Source organism: Brassica napus, chromosome A2, assembly GCF_020379485.1.
Source record: "Brassica napus cultivar Da-Ae chromosome A2, Da-Ae, whole genome shotgun sequence".
Taxonomy (NCBI): Eukaryota; Viridiplantae; Streptophyta; class Magnoliopsida; order Brassicales; family Brassicaceae; genus Brassica; species Brassica napus.
The window spans coordinates 817,203-839,755 of record NC_063435.1 but is presented as its reverse complement, the minus strand read 5'-3'; the positions used below and the strand labels follow the sequence as shown (position 1 = coordinate 839,755).

Genomic DNA, 22,553 nt, shown 5'->3' with positions numbered 1-22,553 from the left:
TTTGGCTCCATTCTAAATTCGTTTTCGTTAAAAATGTGGCTCCAAAACTAAAAAAATTCCCAAAGTGTAAAGTGTCTTTTGAGTAACCAAATTTATCTTGAAAAACAAACAAATCTAGTAATAGCAAATAATTATCTGGTTGGGTGGTTGGGTACGTGCAACTTGTCTTTTTACTAGAGAATTTATTTGTCCTGCATTAAAACTCATTGCAGTGACAAAATTTATAGCAAATAATTATTGTCTTAATATGTGTGAAATACCTAAAACATCATACATTTAAATCCAGAGGGAGTAGCTTTGATCATATATATACTAATGATGTACGTATTCACATGTATTATAAATTTTTGATTCTAAATTTAAAAGAATATATATGTGCTGAAAAAAAAAATATATATATATATATAAATATGTATTGAAGATCCGAAATTTCTTAATTATAAAACTGGGTAGGTGATAAGAGTTTCTTCAGCTTAGAGTGAACACCAGACACAATGGAGCAGTTTCAAATTTAAAAGCTCATTAATCAAGTAAAGAATGGCAATATTGCCGGTTGATGTGCATCGTGGGCCATATAAGACTATTCAGATATTGGCTATTCGTATTTAATTATACATGCACTCTTGTGGGCCATTAAATTCCTTATAAGCATTCGAGCTAACTAGTAGTTTATGCCCGCAGATATGCACTTGCATACGGTTCACTTTGTTGAGATGTGTTTAGCTCCTAGACGACATTCAAATCACTTATCAGAAATGTGTTTTGGCTCTACGGACGGTCCAAACATTTTATTGTAATATTTGTACGTAAACAAGATAATTCACATATAGTTTTGGGTCCATAATCTCACTAATTAAACTCTTGACCAACCTCTAATTATTTAACCATTACGGGTAAATCATATTAATCGGCAAAGAAGAGAACGCTTCCACCGTTTCAAGTACATGAGATTTTTGAAGAGAAACATTTTCACACTTTTATCATTTCAAGTACATATTAATTAATTCTGATTTGTAGTTTCAAACTTCCATATAGAAAAAAAAACACACTAACACGTAAACATAAAAACAAAAGCAAACAAATAACAGAACCTCAATAGTATCTACCCAATAAAATTATTCCTTTCTGGATGGACAATGTAATAATTTTTCATTCAAAATGTAAGAAACAAGTAACAATGAAAAAGGAGGACGCTTTGAAGGGTTATGTCACTATATCGTGTGAGACAACATAAGCCATGTAAGTTTAAACTTAGGAGCGAACGATAATTCTATGTGAAACCAAATCATGCGATATTAGTGTGTGATTTCCGATGTTAGTTTTAAATTTCATGAACCACAATCTCCTCTCAGCTTTTCTGTCCCTAATGATAATGCATGCATGTGTGTGTTCGTTACGTACTTTTATTTAGCTAATGATGATATTATTAGGTCGTACTTATTTAGAACCACAATCTCCTCTCAACTTATTGGATCGGTACTCTACAGTATCACGGCTTTTTGGATGTCAGCGTTCAGATTACCAAGTCAATGTATTCATGAGATTAACAGTATCTGCTCAGCTTTCCTCTGGTCTGGGCCGGTTCTATCTACTCAAAAAGCTAAGATAGCTTGGGTTGATGTCTGTAAGCCGAAGGAAGAGGGAGGTTTAGGTCTGAAGAATTTGGCAGAAGCAAATAGAGTGTCCTGTTTGAAGTTAATATGGCGTATTATATCTGCGAGGTCCTCGTTATGGGTAAAGTGGATCTGGAAGTATCTTATCAGGAAAGGGTCTTATTGGAGTGTTAATGAGAAGAGCTCATTAGGGTCCTGGATGTGGAAGAAGTTGCTGAAACTAAGACCATTGGTAAAGCAGATGGTAAGAATGGATGTTAATAGTGGCTCAAATACTTCTTTCTTGTTTGATAGTTGGTCGCCGCTGGGGAGTCTAATTGAGCTAACAGGGGAACGAGGCACAATGGATCTGGGTATTCCTCTAAATAGTACGGTGGAAAGGGCTATACAGCTATACCGGCCAAAGAGACATAGAGTATCCATTCTTCAGTTGATTGATAAAGAGATTGGGGTGTTGAAAAACAGAGGATTGAATCAGCAGGATGATATATGTCTTTGGAAGAGAGAAAATGGGGATTTTAAAGAAGGTTTCTCCACGGCGCAAACTTGGAACATTACTAGAGCTCAGTCACCGAGTGTCTCTTGGTTCAAAGGAGTATGGTTTCCTGGTGCTACTCCAAAGTTTTCTTTCCTCATATGGATTGCAATACATAATAGACTATCAACAGGAGACAGGATTTTAAGATGGAATCCTCAGGCTGTATCTACATGCTGGTTGTGTAAAACGGCTCCTGAAACGAGGGATCATTTGTTCTTTGAGTGTGCTTATTCACAAGAAGTTTGGTTGAAGACTATCAAGAACCTAGCAGGTAACAGAAGAAGTTGTGATTGGTCTAGTGTGGTTCAAGTGGTGGTGAATGGATTCCATGGTAGGATTGTGACTTTTCTTCTTCGCTATTGTTTTCAAGCTGTCGCATATGCATTATGGCATGAACGAAACGTGAGAAGGGTGAGTGAACCTTCTTTGCCTGCCCGTTGTCTAGTTGCTCGATTGGATAAGTTGGTCAGGAACAGGATCACGTCTTTGAGGAGGAAGAAAGGAGGAAAATATGAGAAGGCAATGAAGGTTTGGTTTAGTAGAAGCTAATGGAGATTTGAGCATTGTATAGAAACTTATAGTATTTTTGTTTTAAGATTGAGGCAGTGAAAAATCTGTAACAAGGTTTTTTTTTGATTGAAATAAATTTAAAATTCTTTCAAAAAAAAAAAAAGATATTATTAGGTCGTAATTATGGTGGAAACGTAAACCCTCAAGCCACTATGATATCAATTAACTCCAGTTTTCCACCAAAACATGGAAATAAACGCTTGTGTGTTGTGTATTTCTGTGTGTCCAGTATCTTTAATACCGACTTACCGACAATTATCTTTGATATGAATAGACTTGTAGCAAAATTACGAGAGAAAGTGACCAACAAAATTTGATTTAAAAAAAAACATAAAGTAACCAAGAAATCTGATCGACTTCTATCAATATTTATATATGTATTTATTGTTTTTTTTTACCGCAACGTCAGTGGTACTAGAGTAATTACAAATGAGTAGTTCACTAAATCTTGATGACATTGATTAAATAAAAATTATATAGGTTTGAGGTCTAAAAACTCTCTACATCTAACCTGTGTTTAATTTATTTTCGTAATTCATAATTACAAAATTGTAAGATCCCGATCGAGTCCCGACTTGGTCTAAACATGTACATGTAAAATAAGTATGCATGTATGTATATGTTTCTATGTGATTATATGTTAATTATAGAATTATCTTAAATCTATTTGCACCAGTAAAATGTCATCATTCATACGGTATGCTTTATAGAATTAGGAAAAAAAAAATTTACGATAAATATGTATTCTTGAAAAGAAAAGGTAACAGGGGTTTTAGACTATTAAAAATATAGAATTAAAAAATTGTAAATTGTAAAACTATTTATTCACATAATAAAATATAAAACCTAAAAGAATATCTACCTCAATCATTTTGTTTTCTTAGAGTTTGATTCGTGTTTATTCACAATATATTAGATGCGGTAGATATGATTAAAATGCCAGTAGGAACCTAGGTTCTGAACATCCCGGTTTAACAAACAAAAAAAAAACAATTAACTATAATGAGAGTTCTGTTACAAAAAAAACTATAATAAGAGTTCTTCTATAATAATCCAACTGGTTACATGAAGGTCATGCAAACAATGGCTGAGTACAATTAATATAATTATTATCCAAAATATCCTATTAATACTAGACTACAATATATGAGTGAATGTGGAATTTTTTTAAGAAGACAACAACAATTAAAATATTTCATTTTTATTGTTTAAGTTGTGGTATGTATAATTTTCTTGTACGGTTATAAATTACTCCAGATCTATTAGCGTGCAAAATATGAACACATAATCGAGTTAGGATTTTATTGGTCAATGCAGTTTAAATGGCGCACTGACCTAAAAATCGACTAAATTCGAACTTTAAAAAAAAAAAGCAACACTGACGAAAAAGACAGAATTTTCTAAATCCAAGCTTGATCAAACTATATATCTAAATTAAATTATGTTTATTTGGTGCTTCTATGCACTATGCAGGTATGGAGAAATTCAAATTTTATAAAAAAAAAATAGAACCACATTCATAATAATATTTTATAGAAACTTTGGTTTTAAAAAAAATTATATTTCTATGAAATTCTTGTAAAAGTTTAAAATAAATAGTGTTATTTTCAACTTTTATAAATTTAAGGTACGTACTTGTTGCAAAAAAATTTAGATAATATTTCTTTTAAAAGACAAAAACAAAAAAAAAATACATTTGAAAAAAAAAACACCGCTATTTTAAAGTTGCTTTATTTTAAATGATATAATGATATCTTTCTTTTATTTGATTTACTTTTTAAATATTTAGAAACTGGTTTAAACTATTTTTATTTATTCACTATAGTTATTAATTGGTGTAAATTTGGTTGTTTTATTCAAAAATTAGAACCCTTCTGTATGAAAACAGTAACTAACACTATAAAACAATAAGATGGTGTATTCAACTTAGAGTTTTTGGTTATTTGTATTAATGATGAATTCATTATTATCCAAACATGAATTTTAAAAATTTATTTAAAATCTACTGTTATTAAATTTGACATTTCATAAAGTACTCTGAAATTCACTGTTATTGAAAATATTTTTAAGTTGTGGAATTTTAAAGATTTTAATTTATATTAAAATGTTTGGATAGAATTTCTTAGTTAAAAAAATCAAAAATCAAAATTCATGGTTTCGGTTGATATTCAAGAGTGGTTTAATTTAAACTCTTAAATTCATTGAGATCATGTAAAACTTCACTAAAAATCAATTTAGCCAAAATTTTAGATTGGATACATCCCCTGAGTGTGGAGCAAATTCTAGAATGTCACTCTTTTTTTAAAAAAAATACTACAATTCTTATTAAATTTTCAAAGAGTACTACTTATTTTAAGAAAAGTATATTTAAGAAAATTTCGTAAAGCGTTTTTCCATCTTTACAAAAAAAAATCTAAGAATTGACTTCAAATTTTTTAAATGTTTCACAAATTATTGGGTCTTTTTAAATGTTAGTGTAAAAATGATAATCTATAATATCCCCTAGCCTTTGAGAATACCTTGTCTTCAAGCCATTACCTAGGAACTGGGTTGAACCCAAAAGGCATTTCATGTGAGCCACAAGATCCAGCGCATCATTGTTGCTGAAAGAAGAAACACACACAAACATCACCTGATATAGCTAAACGTAACAGACCAAGTCAGATACTTTTGTTTATTTATTTATTTGATTTTTTATATTTATTTGATTTTACATACTAGCATTTTGCAAAAAGTAATTCTTATTTCTAAATTAAAATCGATCGTTAGTTTTGTTGAAATAAACCATTAGTAGAATTATCATTTTCATATAGCACTTGACATCGAAACAATTCTTAACCAGTTAGTTCTAATAAGAATTAGTTTGCTGTTGGTGTTGTTCAAAACTCAAATAAGTAACTGTTGGTGTTGTTCAAAAAAAATTGTTGGTTACTAGAACTATTTTGGATTACCTCGTAAGTCGTAATCTATAGAAAATCGAATTCTTTGAAATAAGGACGGACGCTGTTTAGGTTCAAACAAGTTACGGCCACAGCTCAAACACCGTTAGAAGTTTGTGAGATAATAATACAACGGTTACAGCCACAGCTCAAACACCCCTCATGACTTTAACCGTTGCAATATTATCTCACAAACTTCTAACACTTTACTTTGTCGTGTAAGCACTAAAGTTTTCGGGTATCATTTTCAGTATTTATGGTTTCTTGTACAGATCACAATAATTTAAATCTAACGATCAATATAATCTCTTCGGTCGGAAACTAAAATCGAGAGTTTAAAATTGAACTACATCTTAATTGAGTTGTGATATTATTATTTTTTTTTTTGAGAAAACGCCTTAATTAAGTTGCGTTATTGAAATTAATACGTACAAAGTTGAAAATTATACTTACATAACAAAAAAATTGCTAATCTTTTCTTATTTTATTTTAAAACTAAGTCTGCTAATATATGAATATCATCCTAATAATATTATTGATTTTTCATGATTTGCGTAAATTTTATATAATCTTTATTGTAAGAATTCAGTTACCAATCCATTAAGTATCAGTAAAATGCGTACCAAAACTCAGAAACCCCACCCACTATAAAATAATTCAACTACGAATCTATGATAGTACTAATTTTATTCACACCATAGGATTTCTTGAAGCCAGTTATACAACAAATTGCAAGGATCTCAACAAATTACATTAAGCCATCGATACTCCTAACTGGGTCTTCGTTATCATTAACATCGATAAATGTATGCCAGACACGAGCCACTCCCATTATAAGTGATAAGATATGTATATAACCTTCAAAAATGGATATCCACGGAAAGGACCGGTCCAATAATAGTCTGAATCACAGAAATTTTTCCCAGCTATTTTCATATATAATATTCAAATCTTTAAATAACATTAGCCTTAAAATAGATGTTAAATTGTATTAAGTATTTTTTAAACAACAGGTATTTAGTAGAAAACTAATTGCGGATATGATGAATTATCCCTACAAATAAGTGGGCTGACCCGCAGACCATCAACACCTAACCACGGATGGAAACAAAAGAGAAGCAGAGTGGGGTTGCACATATTCATATCTCCAATAACATTTTAGTTTTTTCTTTTTATTCTTATAATGTAAAATGATAAGAATTCAATAGACAAACTGAAAAAAATCTTCTTAGTAGTAATTGAATATATATAATCTAATCCGTCCTAATTTTTTCCTATGGACGCGTCATTGCACACCAACTGAAAACGCTGTATTGTATGATTACGTATTCCTGAAAATATGATTTCTATTTTTGACTATATCAAGAAAATTGTCATTCATATCAACTAAAAGTATATGGCTAATTTCAGTAACCTTTAAATAATACCGGATTTCAGATCGAATGATTTGCTTTGAGCAATAGACTGATAAGTTTGGATTTTTGTTTCTGCCATTAGTTAAACAGTTCCATGATACAAAATTTAAATATATTAAAATAGACTTGAGCTACCAACTCAACTAAGCTGATTTTGGGATTGGTACATATCACTCTCATTTTATCATCATTCTCATAAGATAATTTCTTCTAGTGACATCAAGCTAAGCTTCATCAATTAACCGAAATAGCAATCATTATCATAAGTCATAATACATTTATTAAATCACATCTTCAGCCTGTTCAAGTAGACTCGTTAATAAGAAAAACATATAGTTTTTTTGGTAATATGTTAAAGAAAAAAAAACCAGATAAGCTTCTTGAACACAAGGTAAAAGAATGAGCATTCCAGACAAGACACACCACCTCTTTCTATCTTTCTCTCTCTAATTTTTTTCTTTCAGAGTCAAGGCGGCGGGGTTGCAAGAGGATGATGGCCTCTCTTTCATCTAGATCTAGAGTTGTCTTCCTAACCAGTTTAATCCGGTTTAGTTCTTGATTGTTTTAAAAAAAAATTCTCATATGATTTTGAAATTGTAAACCATGATTTTCTTACATGATTTACGAGGGGTTCATAGATATATTATTCAAAAAGAGTGAGCATTCCAAACGGACAAGAATTTTATTACCAAACTTTATCAGTTAAAATGTAAAACATTGTTGATTATATTGATGAGCAAAGATAGTCACAATGTAAAACATTGTTAAGAATATGCGGAACGTAAGGGCATCTGTATTGGGGGTCCCTTAAGGTATCCCTTAGAGGAAGGGGGTGGGAACCGAGGAAGAAAGAGAAGGAAAAGCCCTTAATTAAGGGCTGTCCCTTACTCTCTAATGACCAAAAAAAAAAAAAAAAAAAAAAAGCATAATAAGGGACTCTCTCCCTCTCTCTCTTCATCCCACCAATAAAGATGCCCTAAGATAATTTATCCCGACGATGGCAACTTTAAATTTCATCAACGTAACGCAGGCACGCAACTTTATGCTAAGCCTACGTGGCAACTTTAAATTTCGAAAACAATAAAATAAAAAGTCAAAACTGTTATAAGAGAACGAGGCAAATTCGTATTCATACACACAAAGCTAAAAAAAAATGAGAACTACTGAATTTTCATCTTCGTCGTCGCCAAGCGATCGCAGGGTCGGTGCATTGCTCCGTCATCTCACCGCCGGGGCATGCCAGATTAATCCGTCAACGTATCGTCTGAGCTCCATTTTCGCCTCGCTGACATCGGGAGTCTCATCCGGTTCTGTTTTCGCTCATCTTGTCCAAGCTCCAGAGGATCCTATTCTTGGGGTACCTTCTTCTTCTTCTTCGATGTATCCGTGTGTTGTAGTTTTCAAACATATTCGACTAAGCAATGAGCTCATATTAACGAGGCCACATGATGGAGCTCATAAAAATAAAGAATATTCTTTCTCGCTCACCAGACGTCTTCGGGGAAGCCGTACTTGATGAGCTCCTCGTTCTCGAACTTATCAAGCCCATGAAGATGGTGTAGTCTCCAGCATCTGGTCGGGCCTTGAAGTAGAACACCATCTCGCCTTCGATTCGCTAGAAACGATCGAACGGAGCAAATCGAATATAGGTTTCCCCCTCTCTCTCTCTCTCACTTGCAGGCTTGCAGCCTCTCTTTCCTACAAGTTTCCCGAGAATGAAGAAACCGTAACCACTCGAGAGAACATAAAAAAGAGAGAACACTTGTAAAGAAAACGCAAAACTGCTGACTCCCTTCTTTTTTTTTTAATTCCTCCGTCGTCTCATCTTACTAAAACCAATATTTACAAAATAACTCTTATATTTTACAGATCTTACGCATAAGACCTAAGTTATTACTGTGAGATATAAACAACCCTGAAACTAGACAGTTGTTATTTGTTTATGTAGATTTTAATTAATAATTTATAAATTTGAATTTTGGGGATTTAAGTTTTCATATTTTTACCAAAAAATCTTCAAAATTCACTCAGTTCCATTATAAATTCTAATCAGTTAAATATTTAGTTAAAGAATTGAGAATGTAAGTAGAAAATTAAGTTGTTCAATTTTGTGATAAAACAGGTAGTGGCGAATTGAGAAAGAATAAGTGTATGCTATTGTATTGTCTTGTCTTGTCTATATACTGGGATGAATTATTATTAATCTATAATCTCAGGTGCAAATCACTATGGTATCCACGAAATGCGATAAGAGTAAAAAAAACGGAAAATGGAAGGAAGAGATATTAGATTCAAGGATTCTTTGAGACAACACAACTATGGACTACTAGCAGTGTGACAAATCAAGGTTGGGACGAGACATTGTTGCATATGGCTCAGCTAAGAAACTAATGGCTCAAACACTAAAAAACTCTAAACCACACTTCTCAATTCTCATGATTATAGACTTATAATATAACAAAGAACAACCAAAAAAACAGTGTACCGTTTCTTTGGCAATATGTTTTGATTAATGTCATGCTAAGATTTTGTTTTTTTGTTCTGTATACAAATTTGTCACTGCTCTCTTGAATCTTGCTGGAACTTTAACTAGTACATACGAATATAGTATAATTTAGATAAAAATGTTGTATTTAACATCTTGCGGGGATAGCTCAGTTGGGAGAGCGTCAGACTGAAGATCTGAAGGTCGCGTGTTCGATCCACGCTCACCGCAATCTAATTTTTTTTTAATTTTGTGGCTACGTGGGCCATAAAAGTTCTCTAGGCCCAACCAGCTTAGCATTTAATTTTGTGAGTGCGATAATAAATGCGTGGCCCATATAATAAGAGCCCAGTATCTCTCTAAACATATTCTCCTAATTCTTTAGGTTCCAAAATGTCAAACAATTAAGGTCTACCGTAATCTTTGTACAACTTCGATATTTTTAACTTCCATTTACAAGGAAAAAATGATATTATCACCGGTTATACGATCAAGACCGTATGTTTCAGGTTTGGGCGAATCGTTTTAAAATAAACTAACAGAGAATCTCAGACAAAAGCAAGCGCTTTCATACTATGTAGTAAAATACAACAAAAGGAATTTTTCGGAAGGCGTACTTGAGGATTGTGATATCATATAAAAAAGTTCATGCGTGAGCGCACGCACATATTGAAGTGTAAGACTATAACCTGGCACGTGCGAAGAAGTCAATGAAGAAAGAAATCTGAGTCAGCAGAAGACGACAAGAAGTGAATGATGGCGGCGAAGAGATGTGTTTAAGTATGGTTCACTGGTCAGATCATGGTGACTCGTATCCACGTGGCGATTAACGAAACCTCCACGCGGATAAACGATATTGATGGTCAGCCCATAATGACGATAGCTTAACCGAAACTAATCGTTTTATAGCTAATCAATAATTAATGAGTATAAATTAAAATATGTACGTAAAGAATCCGAGAGAAGCTCACTATTTGAGGAGAGAGAGAGAGAGAAGAGTAGGTCAAAGACTTGCATAGATACTGTTCGTCTTTTACTTCTCTGCGTTATTCTTCTTCTTCAACATCCAGTCAGAGTCTATCTATCACACAAGTCCTGAGGTGCCTTTTTTCTTCTTCTTGTTCTTCTTTGAATCTTTTGACACCGAGTCTTTAGCTTAGAATACATTGTTCCTTTAGTTTCCAGAGATTTGTTTCTTTGCTTATTTCAATATCAAAGCTTCTCTTGCTTTCTTCCGACATTGTTAGATACTCTTGTCCAAGCCTTGGATCATTCTCTGAGCTAACATTTGCTTCTTGTTTGTTGACGTAGACCAAATCATGTCTCAGCATCCCAACAATCAAATGGCTTCTGGTTCTGTTTTCTATTTGACTAAACCGGAGTCTTCAGGGCTTAAAAACAACACAATCAGCTCTTGTGTATCTGATTACGAAGCAGCTTGGAGCCCAACATCTCCGTTGGAGTTCATTTTGTTCCCTAGTTTAGTGAATCCCTTTGGTGGATCTTCTTTGAGTTCAATCCGGAAAACGCATAAAAAGAGCTGGGATTCTGGAAAAGTAGGCTTGAGTATAGTGGATTCTCTTGATGATGATCATCACACTGAATCATCAAGGATTCTTCTTCCATCACCTGATAGTAAAAACATCATCTTTGAGTCAATGGTGAGAACTAGGAACACTTTTGTCAACAACAACAACAATGCGTGTCTGGAGTCGGTAGATAGTAAGGAGATGAAGAGACGTTGTTGTGGTATCAAGAAAGAGAGCATTTTTGTTATTGCTCCTCTTGACTTGACAACGATTACTGATGTGTTAGTGTTACCTCCCAATGACTTCTTGAGCTCCTGCTTCTTTTGCAATAAGAAGTTGGGTATGGGGAAAGATATATACATGTACAGGTAACTCATTCAACTCTATATATTGACACTTAGCCTATGTCATATGGCTCTTTTTAAGTGTAACCAATTCATACACAGTTGAAGTTTGTTGTTTAAATTTTGGTTTCTTTGTTTGGTTTTCAGAGGATACAAAGCTTTCTGCAGTATTGAGTGTCGTTTAGAGGTGATTCATCAGGATGAGAAAATGGAGGAAGAAGAAGCCAAGTCTGGCTCTTCTTCAGAGTAGGGCCTGTCTAAGAAAAAGAATAACGGTGTGATCTTCACCGTGGGATGAGGTAGAAGCTTGAGCTGATCATCTGTTCAAGAAAAAAGAGCTGCTGGTTTGTCTAAACCAAGGCAGCCATGGATGATCATTTTTTTTTGTATAATACTTGTGCTTCTATTACCTATATAAAAGACACATTTGGGATCATCTCTCATGTTTTTGTTGGGATGATTGCCACTGGAGGCAGGGCAATGGTTATTGTTATGGTTCGTCTTTTCAGATATGATCAGATCTTAATTACATAGGAGGGTATAAGAAGCCTGTTTTTGCGGCTTCCCTCCAGTTGTGTCTTTTTCCATTTGTAAAATTTTTTATGCTATCCATCAAAAACCGAGCTCTCTTCTAGTATACAGAAAAATCTTTCATTGTATCATATACTATATAATAAACTTATAAAAGAGTTATTCGCATAATATGCAGTCTACAGTAAAAAAAAAAATTCTCTTTCCCTTGACACATTGAGGAACGCTAGTTTTTTTCTCTGGTAAGCTCGTTTTCTCTCCTGATGTTTCGTTGATCCTTGTCCTTTTACGTCCATCGTTGACGAGGTCAAGAGACGATCCCTATTCGTTTTTGAAATTTTGCATATAATCACTCTTATTCCCATCATTTCTTTTGATTGTGAATTGTTTTATTTATTTATTCAAGCATTAACACGATTTGTGACCAGGTTCTAAAATAACCTTTATAGACATATATTCATTGTCACATGTTCAATATTTCTTCCTTCTGTGTTATCTGATAGAAACGTTGTGTTATATACTTATATACCTTAGGTTGGTTAGATCGTGCAGCGTAAGATATAACTGATTTTGTCTTTTCCGTGTCACACAAGTTACTATTGTTGTCTTCTGCCTTTGTCTTTTTGTTGTTTATTAATAATGGATAACAATTGGAATTTAGCAATAACTTTATCATCAAGACAAAAGCAATGAAGCCAGGTGGAACGTTTGCATTGAATCCCCATGCAGCATCATACGTACCACTCTCTAAAAGAGTGGATGATATGGATGGTTTGGCCACACGTAGCATGCAGGGACGAGAGCAGATATTCATGCCCAAGACATCCTCTGAAATGGCATACAAGCAAATAAGGGATGATGATGATTTGGATATGGAGATGGATATAGACATGGACATTGAATACCTTCTGGTTACATTCTCTGGTCTCTCACAAGAGTCTATAACTGATGTTTACCTGGCCAATAGCGGTGATCTTGAAGCAACCATTGAGATGCTGAATCAGCTTGAGGTAAGTTCATCAGTCATCTCTCGTGATCATTCACATGGAACATTATATTTTTGTTACATAACCGATGATTTTGATCTATCTTGCGGTAGATATACAGCACTGAAGCTCAAGAACACCTCCCAGAGACGTTGGATATTGGGGATCTCTGTGAATCAGGGCCATCAAGCTCAAAGGCGTCAACACGAAAGAAGGCAGCTACAGAAATCGCTGTATCGTCACCATCGGTGGTTATTCCTAATGCAACTGTATCAGCCTGATCTGATATATCCTTTGTTGTGAAGTTTTAATGTATTTTATTTTCGGCTGCACACCCATAATAAGGACAGGTAATGGGGTGTGTTGTATCAATGAAGTTGATTGTAATCTTTAGGGTAAATGATATTGAGAGTGATTAAGTGATGGTAAAATGTATAGTTTTGGAAGTGGAAATCTGACTGATGTTTGTTTGTTGGCAGCTAGTCTAGTCTTTTTTTCCTTTTTTTTTTTCCTTTTTTTTGCAACTCCACTTCTTATGAATTGTATAGTCTGAAATGTTTTTCACCTGTATATTGCCATTTTATTTGTTATATAAAATTATGTAATCATTGTAAGTTCTAACGCAAAAATATAGCAAATAAAAAGAAACAAATATAATTGTATAGCAACTATATGTAACCTTAATACAATATGTAAAACTCTCCAAATCCATTGTTGCAAAGCAGAGAGCATATGTCATTTTCTTCTTCTTTTTAAGAAAAAAAGGGAAACTCAAAAGTGTTTAAAAGGAATTTTATTTTAAACTTGGACTATTCCGAGCTTTGCATACTACGATGGCTACAAAGAGATTAGTGAAACAAAAGGAAACTACAGATACAGAGAACACTATTAACAGAGATTTTAAAATCCTCTGTTTCGACAGGTTCGGATTATAGCACTTTCAATATTAAAGGTACTTTAAGAAAATTTAGTTCTAAGTTCAAGATTAAATTCAAACTGGTTATTACTTTAGGTATTGAATTACACAGTCAAATAGTTTATGTATCGATTAGACGAGTTGATCATAGGTAGGTAGGTATACCAATTTCAATAGTTTGATAGTACTCAATAATACACACACAAAAATATATAGTATATGCATATAGCATATCCATGTTTGTAAACAAATAAATATATCAGAATTGAATACCCAAATTCTTATCCTCATTTCTCTGGAGTCTGGATCAATGCTATTTTCTAGAAAAAAATTATTTAAACACAGAATTCTATAAAATAGTTACTAGTTATTATCAAAAACATTTAAAATAATACCACACATTCATTTTTGGAAAGAAACAACAAAATTAATCTTTTGTAAAATTTATTCTTTTTATTCATGATCCTAAAATTTTCGTGAATAAATAAATGTATGAAATTTTCTATTTCATTGATAATTTCAGTTTTTACTCCATTTATATTCCGTAAATAATTATTTCTTCTATTCATAATATTTCTCATAGGAAGAACCACTTACACCCATTAATAGCACACCTTTATTAATCTTTGTAAATCATATGATCTCCTCAAAAATCCAATATATAGTAATAAAAAACGATAACATTTCTTCAGCCTTCTCATACAAGAAATAGATATAAGCAAGACATTTCTGTTTAATATAAAACCCTACAACATAACAACTCACTCGGTATATAAATCATCTCATTTCAAAAGCACCAGAGATAAAAATTACTCTTTTAAAAAACCCCACACTCCTTATACGAAAAAAACCTTTAAAATAAAACAAGGACCATTTTAAGCCTTGCGAACGCTGAGGAGCTTAACATCGTCGATCACGGGACCACACAGCGACGAGAAATCATCGCTTCTCATCGCATAAAACGTGCTGTAAAACATAACCCTCGTGCGGGTCGAAACCGCCACAAACCGCAAAGTAGCGCGTTTGAAACCTCCCTTCCCTTTCGACTCGTAAGGAACCTTTAACGTGTCTCTTCCCGCAAACGCCTCGACTATCATCGAGCCTTCGCACGCGTTGTTCGCGTCTCCAACCGCAAAAGAAAGCACGTATGTCTTCCCTATGATGGTCCTAGCCACCTGAGCGATCGCGCTTTCTTTCCTTCCCTGCAACTAGCTCGACGGCTCTACGGCCTTGTGGGACTGAGAAGTGTTCGACGTCAACGTATTTGACGGCTTTGAGGGATTCTATCATCCAAGCGGGTAAAGGAGAGTGGTCATCTTCTATGAATGGAGGAATCAGAACGCCGGTTGTGGAGTTTGGGAGTAGATAGGGACCTTCTTCGAATCCTCCATTTTTCAATATGTTCTCTGTTTCATTTAATAGAAAAAATAATTTTTTTAATAATATTTATATTTATATTATTAATAAAAATAATATTTATATTAAATACATCATTTGATTGATTCTTGCATAAGTCTTGGCCACACACGTACATAGACCACAGTTATGTAATGTTACCAATCCATTTTTTCGTTTGGGTCAAATATGTTCATACTCACTACTCAGGTTTATAAACTGCAAGTGAAAAAAAAAACGTAATCTAACCAAGCCAAAATCTTCGAAACATAACTCCTTTGTAAGTTTTTCTATATGTATCAAATTAACTAAAACTAATGAACCAAAATTCATTACACGTACATATCTTTTTTATATCTGGTCATACATTAGTTATATAGGAGATTAATTTAATATATTTATACTCAGATTTTTCTTTAACTGAAAAATTAACCACCGAATGTCTCGGTTCTAATGCAATATACGGTTCTACAAACTAGAAAACCAAATATTCAAAAATGCCAACACCCCTAAATGCCCTGACTATAACTAGCTAAAATTCACATGTAGATAATTAATGAAAAGGATATATTTCTTAGACATGACAGATCACAGTGGATAATTAATGAAAATGATATTTCTTAGAATATTAATAGATATAAACCATATAATATATAAAAGGAAATACACTTACTATTGGTAGGTCTTGGAGGGTATAGAGCCTTGATGGCAACACCATCAATAAGTGGTCCACAAGCAGGATCTTCTTCCTCGCCAGGATTGTGAATCACGATCTCTGCCACGTTACTCTCAGCTTGAAACGCCCAAGCGTATAGGTCCCATCCACTGCTACTGTACACAGTCTGTATAGGAATGACGCCCGAGTCAGGGGCCACCGATATGTTGAGCCGTTCGTCTTGAGCACAAGTCCTTGCGGCACTGAACGTGAGCGAGTAATACATTCCTTTGGTCACGTTAAGTCTCTGTTTGATCGATGCTTCGTTTCCTAGCCGGACGGCGAATTTTCCGGCAGGGACTACTAGGAGCATGTCTCCTTGTTTTTGACCGGATTTTATGTATTCGACGAAGCCTGTAAGCTCCCAGCTTGGAATAGCGTTCTTGTTTATCACTTGTGTTCCTTTCATGTCTGATGGTTTTGGTCCTAGCTCAAAATCACCGTTTGGTAACATCCCTGCGTTTACGAAATTTCCCTCGGTTTCAGTGAACGTGTTACATTTCTTTGTGTAAGTTGATTTTCGTGAAATATAATAAATAATATTATCACGAGTTTTATACGGAGAAATGGTTCATATCCAAAAGAGAAAGGCAATTTTTTAACAGAAAATATTAACAAAATGGTCCCGACCAGGCTTTTTTGTTTAGTGGCTTTTAGAAAAATGTCCCAGTTAGAGACTTATGGATAGAAAGTAAACAGAACTAACGTTTTTTCATTCACACAACATAATTAAGCTTTGAAGTAAACATGTCAATATTTCTCAAAGAAAGAAACAAATCACTAAAGATGCAATCATATATAATTACATGGAGGAGTAGATATGTCATGGTACGCGTGTATATGTATGTCAGTATGTAATTGATGATTACCATCACGGAAGCAGAAAATGGAGGTGAAGGGGAGATGAGAAGAACGAAGAGAAACGAGACGGTGCCTCCTTTCATTGTGAACGACCAAAGTAAAGGAGATAGCAAAAGAGACTTTAATAAACAATTATGGGAGATTATGAGATGAGCGGCAACTGCTTATATGGATTTACAACTTGGAAAATACCTCTCGATTTTGCTACAATTTACGGATTTATGCCACTGATGTGGTTTGCGTATCCACGTGGGGCCGTGACTCACTCTTTTGGGATTTAGCATATATTGCAGAAGTGAACAGCAAAGAGGGTTATTTCTGGAAGCTCAGTTCTTTTCTCAATGTTTTGTTTCTGCCGTCAGATTATTATTCTTAAACAAAATTTGTTTTTGTTAAATATTAAACAATAAGAGTTTTTAATGCAAGTTTGCTAGAACATTGATTTGCCATTTCATTATATATGATTTTCCATATTTCGAAGAAACATCTTTTGTAAAAGAATCATAATTCTGTATTATGGTTATGAATAGTAAACATATGAATGACATTAATACCGGTTACTACCAACGGACATTAATGCAGGTTAATGGCCTAAATGTACACATTACATTAAAATATCGATGTTATGATGACTAATTATCAAGTGCTTGCAATTCGTGTGATACGAATGGAAAACTATATATGCATGGTTCAGAGTTGTATAAATTAATGTTTTATGCTTTAAGCAAACCTACGACACACTGAATGATAACATTAGAAGTGAGTTGGCAGAGATTAAAAAGAAGTTGTGTAAAAATTCTAAAACTTATATCTTACCGAAACAGAGGGAGTAACATATTAGACAGTTTTGCATGTTATTTGTGTTAATTTAAAGAGAAATAACAAATATTGGGTTGGTTCATATCCACATGTGGTCAACACTTCAACAAAAATGCCAACGAGAAATTGATCTCATATGCAAATATCTATCTGTACACCAACGTGATTTGATATTTATGTAACTTCGAAGTATTAGTTTTATATCATAACTTTGGACGACCGATCAAATCATGGGGATTTTTTCCCCAAGTAATCATGCAATTAGTGAAAAAATCATTTTAGTCATGTGGTTGAAATACAATGGTCAATGGATGTCCGGTGGAGTTGCTACGAGGAGGATTGTGTAATCAGTTGGATCTCACTTTTTAAGATTTGCGTGTAGTATAATTGATTTATTTTTTTCTGACAACATGTGAGCTGTTGTCTTTTCTCAGGCTTTCTTGATAATTCACCATTTAAAAAAAATCAGTTGTGGTGACTGTTCAGCTGTGCCCTCGTTCGGCTAAAATCTGGATGTAGGATAACAGTCTTCGATGTCGGCCGGAACGTGGCCATTGCAATATTGCGTCTCGTTCTTATGTTTTTTTTATGATTCTATATAAACGAATTGTGCTTATATTATACACTTACTTTTTACAAAAAAAAAATGTAATTATGAAACTTTTTTTTACTTATAATTTATTTAACTCTTATATTTTCGATTATTTTTGTTAATACTGTCACCATTTGGATCCTTAGTTCGAGAAAGATAGTGATCAGTGAGCAAAGAGACAAGAAGGGTAAATGAGTGAACGTGGGTGGGGCTCTACGGCTGACGGTGTAGAGGGAATGTGGCCCACTTGAAAAGGAGACGGCAGATTATGAGAGAAACAGAGCGCTAAAGCCACCATCGTGCGACTGTCTCAGCCTCTTTATTTAGAAAAACTTATTTTAACTATTTCACGGGCCCATACCCGATTCCACCTGTTCTCTCGCTATTACAAAGCAGGCAACATTTATTCAATGTGATTTTCTATAAACTAAGCAAAAATAGTGTTATCACATCTGATAAATATATTAAATATTCGAATATACGGTAAGCCCATTTGTTTTCATCTATCGCGCATTCCATTTCCATCAGGTGATCGATTTTAAGACGATGCAAAGACAATGTTCTCCAACCAACCGACAAACGCTATCGTATACCACTCTAAAAACCAGAATTTCAATTTAATCCGCATTATTGTACAAAACTCTTTTCATGTACGATTAGCTAGTTAGCTTTCATCTAAAAGTTTCCACAAGCAGTAACCCCCATTAGTCAATCCTGTAAACGCGTTTTCATCAATAAAAATTACTACTAAAAGTGCACTAGCTAGATATCTACTTTTGAAAGAAAATAGATATAAATACTTATGATTTTTTGACTCGTTTGGAAACGTGTGTGCATTAAGCGATTAAGTATGTTAAGAGTGGCATGTGAGCGTGGACCGACTCTTCTGCTTCTTTCCGGTGGAGTTTAGCGTCCACTTGACTCTATCAGTTGACGTCGTCAAACTTCTCAGGCCGTGACGGAGGAAAATCTTGTCTTTCAACTATATTTTAACGGCGGCGAAAACACCATGCACGTGGCCTTCCCATAAAATCCAAAACCACGACCGTCACGTCCGATTTTTGAATCACGTGCCAACATGCATCGAGGCATCGAGCCACTGCCCTCTCTCAGTCTCTCTTAAACTAACCCAAGAAACAAAGAGAAACTTCAGTATGTTAATTAGTAAATGGTAAGTGAAACCTCCATCTTCTTCTTTTTTTTTTGCTAAAATAATCCAGTCATATTTAATGATCGATTTCGAATTTATTTCCATAGTATCACCACAAATGATTTGAGTTACTATTCTATCCTTAATGGTTTTGACAAACTTCAAAAACAAAATTCAGTTTATGTCGGATCTAACTTTTTCTTCATAATAGAAAAATTAACTCATAGACAATCTGAGTCCAATACAAAAAAACAATGAAAATATCTAATTGTATGAAAACGTGTTACTGTAAAAAGATTTGAGTCTCAATGATTGTCCACTGCATCATCTCTAGAACTATCATGGACATATATATAGATTAAAAACTCTCTTAGGTACACAAGAAAAAAAAATTGGTATCAAATATTAGTTGGGAACTTATTTAAGAGCATTAATAGAAGACAAGGAAGATAAGCTCATCAATGTTTAAGGACCCTCGTGTGTATGCGACTCACATGCGAAGGTCTTCACAGACTTCACTATCTTCACTTTATGCCTATCCTTTTCTAGAAACATTTCTCCACATAACATTGATCCCATAAATTGCAAAATCCATAAACGGGCTTGTACTGAAATTAGGCCCAAATAGTTTTTTTCAAAGAAGATCAAATCCGCCTCTCTTTTAGGGTTCTTGGTGGGCACAAAAAGCATGAGTTACATGCAGAATTTGTTCCATAGGAGAGATTTATCATTCAAACTTTAGGTTACTGCTTTAGATGAGAAGAGAAAGAGACTTTTTCTTTGAAAGAGAGACTATTTGTTGTACAAATATGCTAGATAACCAATGATATAATAGTTTCTTATTTTATTATTGATTAAATTGTGGTTAGGTAAACAATTAATGATGTTTTTGTTTAGAAATTAAATGTTTTTTAATCTATGTGCACAATCCTAAAGCGTCATATATAAAATACGGAGGAAGTATGTTTCATGTTTGCAATAAGTTTTCAGAATAGGAAATTTTGAAAGTAACAGCTTTGCGGAGGACAAGGCTACTGAGAAATTAAAACAACATATTGTCATTAATGTTAATAATAATGGCTTTGCTCGAACATTCTAGATAGACATATTACATACATATATTTACTTAATTTATAAAATTTTTGTTTGGTTTAAAGGAATAAGTTATCAAGCAAACTATGAGGAGCCACCAAACACTAAGATATCATCCTTTCAGTTTATTGTCATCAAAGATGGTATTTATGCTGTCAACCTACTATAATTCGAATTTCTTCTTTTCCAAACTAATGTGTAACATAACCATAGAAAATAAGCAACCAATTTCATTTGATGGTCTAGCTCCCACTTTACGATGTCTTTCACAACACGATTTGGCATTGTGAGTCATCACACCACATCTAAATACATAAGATAACCCAAACTAAGTTTATGATGTCAAACGGAATACTAAAAAAAACTATAAACATGAGTACATGTGCTTAACTTGTACATAGCAAAGCAAACTTTTAAAGACATTTTACTCTTGTACATAGCAAAACAAACTCTTAAAAACCTTTTATTTAGCATGCTTAGGTGCATGATTCTTGTCATGATAGCTAATTTCTCCAATCGAATTCCAAACAAGAAACTACAATACCTACAATTGAGAAAACATTAAAGATTTACAAGGAAAGGAACATGCACTAACACAAAGAGAAAGAAAACAAAACTTGATCCAATGGTATTTTGAATATGACAAAGAGAAAGAAAGAAATATGACAAAGAGAAAGGAAAAACAAAACTTGATCATGTGATATTCTGAATAAGTTAAAACTCTCTCGGCTTGATGTATCTTCGCTCCACGATCATACCAACACCACTTCTTCAGGTGAACTCTCTCCACAAAAAGAAAGAGTAGGAAGATGATGAATCTCTTCTAACGGATATTTATAAACGAGAGAGCTAAAATCAAATTGAGCAACTATATTAAGCAGATTGAATACTCAAAACAAGAAACATCACCACACGTTGCTTACTTTGCACAAGCTCCGTTTCTAAACTTTTTTGCGTGGTGGATCTTCGCTTCGCGGTCGTACCACCTCCACTTCTCCTCGCGATCTTTCTCGTCACCACTACAATCCGCTGCAAAAAAAAAGTTATGATAGAAACACAAATCTGTTCCGTAAGTATTAACGAAACGCTAAGCAAACTAATTACTTTTTTCTTTCAGATTTCTCCGTTGATGATTTCATCGTTTTCGATCGTCGCTTCAGAACTCACAAACCCTAGCACCTTTCCTTGCTTGCAGAGAAAGTAAAGTAGATGATCACTTCGCTTGTAACAACGGCTCTTTATAACAAAAAAAAAGAGGTTAAAAAAATTCAACGGCTATAATTAGTCTTTTTTTTTCAAACATAATTTTTATAATTCATTTACTGATATTATGTGCCATTTCTTAGTCTACGTACAATTCATTCTCCATATTTGGTTTTCCAATGATAAAAGTGGGACTTTTCTATTAAAAACAATTTCTTTATTAAATAAATAAAACAAATTATTTATAATAATTCGGTAACCTTTAGAAAATCTTTAACAAGATTAATATGAAACCTGAAAACAAAAAACAAGATAAATATGATTTCAAAAATTAATAAAAATTATAAGATTTTTATAATTGTCTAAACACAAATTTGTTTACTCTTAACTTGTAAAGACTACTGAACTTGAAAAAAAAAATTGTGTTTCTTTTTTACATTTCACACGTTGCATGGGCTTGTTTTAAGATATGTTGCATGTACTTGTACCAGTTTTTGGGTAGGGCTTGCAAAAAAAAAACCTTGAATCCGAAAAATAAACAGAATCCGATCCAACAGTAAGTATGTATAAGTGTCAAGAATCAAAACTGAGCAAAATGATGTGTCAAATATCTAACGTTAAGTCAAATTTTATAGTAATCATGATAAACCGAAACCAAACTCGATCTGGACCGAAATACTTCGGGCACCCGAATATATCCAAAATTGATTACATACTTAAATATATAATATTTTTTAGATTTAATATATATAAATATATTAAATATATAAGATGATTTGAAGTTGTTCAAAATTTGAATATTTAAAAATATATACAATAGTGCAAAGTAAATGTCTAAAATTAGACAAACAAAACTCAGA

At 33.5% G+C, this 22,553-nt stretch overlaps 3 protein-coding genes, 1 long non-coding RNA gene, 1 other non-coding gene and 1 pseudogene across 6 annotated transcripts; 5 read left to right on the top strand and 1 right to left on the bottom strand.

The window, feature by feature from the left end:
- Positions 1-1,863: 1,863 nt before the first annotated feature.
- LOC106363611 lies at positions 1,864-2,700 on the top strand. Its single transcript, XM_013803328.2, has one exon. The coding sequence runs from the start codon at positions 1,864-1,866 to the stop codon at positions 2,698-2,700; it is 837 nt and encodes a 278-aa protein (XP_013658782.2).
- Positions 2,701-7,963: 5,263 nt separating this feature from the next.
- Positions 7,964-9,985, top strand: LOC125581762. Its single transcript, XR_007319464.1, has 2 exons — positions 7,964-8,432; positions 9,292-9,985. It is a non-coding gene; the product is annotated as an uncharacterized LOC125581762 (long non-coding RNA).
- On the top strand, positions 9,719-9,791 carry TRNAF-GAA. The gene has a single exon. It is a non-coding gene; the product is annotated as a tRNA-Phe (tRNA).
- Positions 9,986-10,510: 525 nt separating the features above from the next.
- Positions 10,511-12,047, top strand: LOC106416197 (FCS-Like Zinc finger 10-like). The gene is made up of 3 exons (XM_013857040.3): positions 10,511-10,660; positions 10,872-11,457; positions 11,581-12,047. The coding sequence occupies exons 2-3, from the start codon at positions 10,880-10,882 to the stop codon at positions 11,681-11,683; spliced, it is 681 nt and encodes a 226-aa protein (XP_013712494.1). The 5' UTR covers positions 10,511-10,660; positions 10,872-10,879; the 3' UTR covers positions 11,684-12,047.
- Positions 12,048-12,339: 292 nt separating this feature from the next.
- Positions 12,340-13,395, top strand: LOC125581757 (polyadenylate-binding protein-interacting protein 5-like). 2 transcript variants are annotated; one of them, XM_048747731.1, is made up of 3 exons: positions 12,340-12,392; positions 12,694-12,974; positions 13,064-13,395. In XM_048747731.1, the coding sequence occupies exons 2-3, from the start codon at positions 12,729-12,731 to the stop codon at positions 13,229-13,231; spliced, it is 414 nt and encodes a 137-aa protein (XP_048603688.1). In that variant the 5' UTR covers positions 12,340-12,392; positions 12,694-12,728; the 3' UTR covers positions 13,232-13,395. The 2 variants fall into 2 exon arrangements, with proteins under 2 accessions (XP_048603688.1, XP_048603684.1); XM_048747727.1 differs by lacking the exon at positions 12,340-12,392 and having other exon boundaries at positions 12,495-12,974.
- Positions 13,396-14,528: 1,133 nt separating this feature from the next.
- LOC125581752 lies at positions 14,529-16,935 on the bottom strand (annotated as a pseudogene).
- Positions 16,936-22,553: the final 5,618 nt, after the last annotated feature.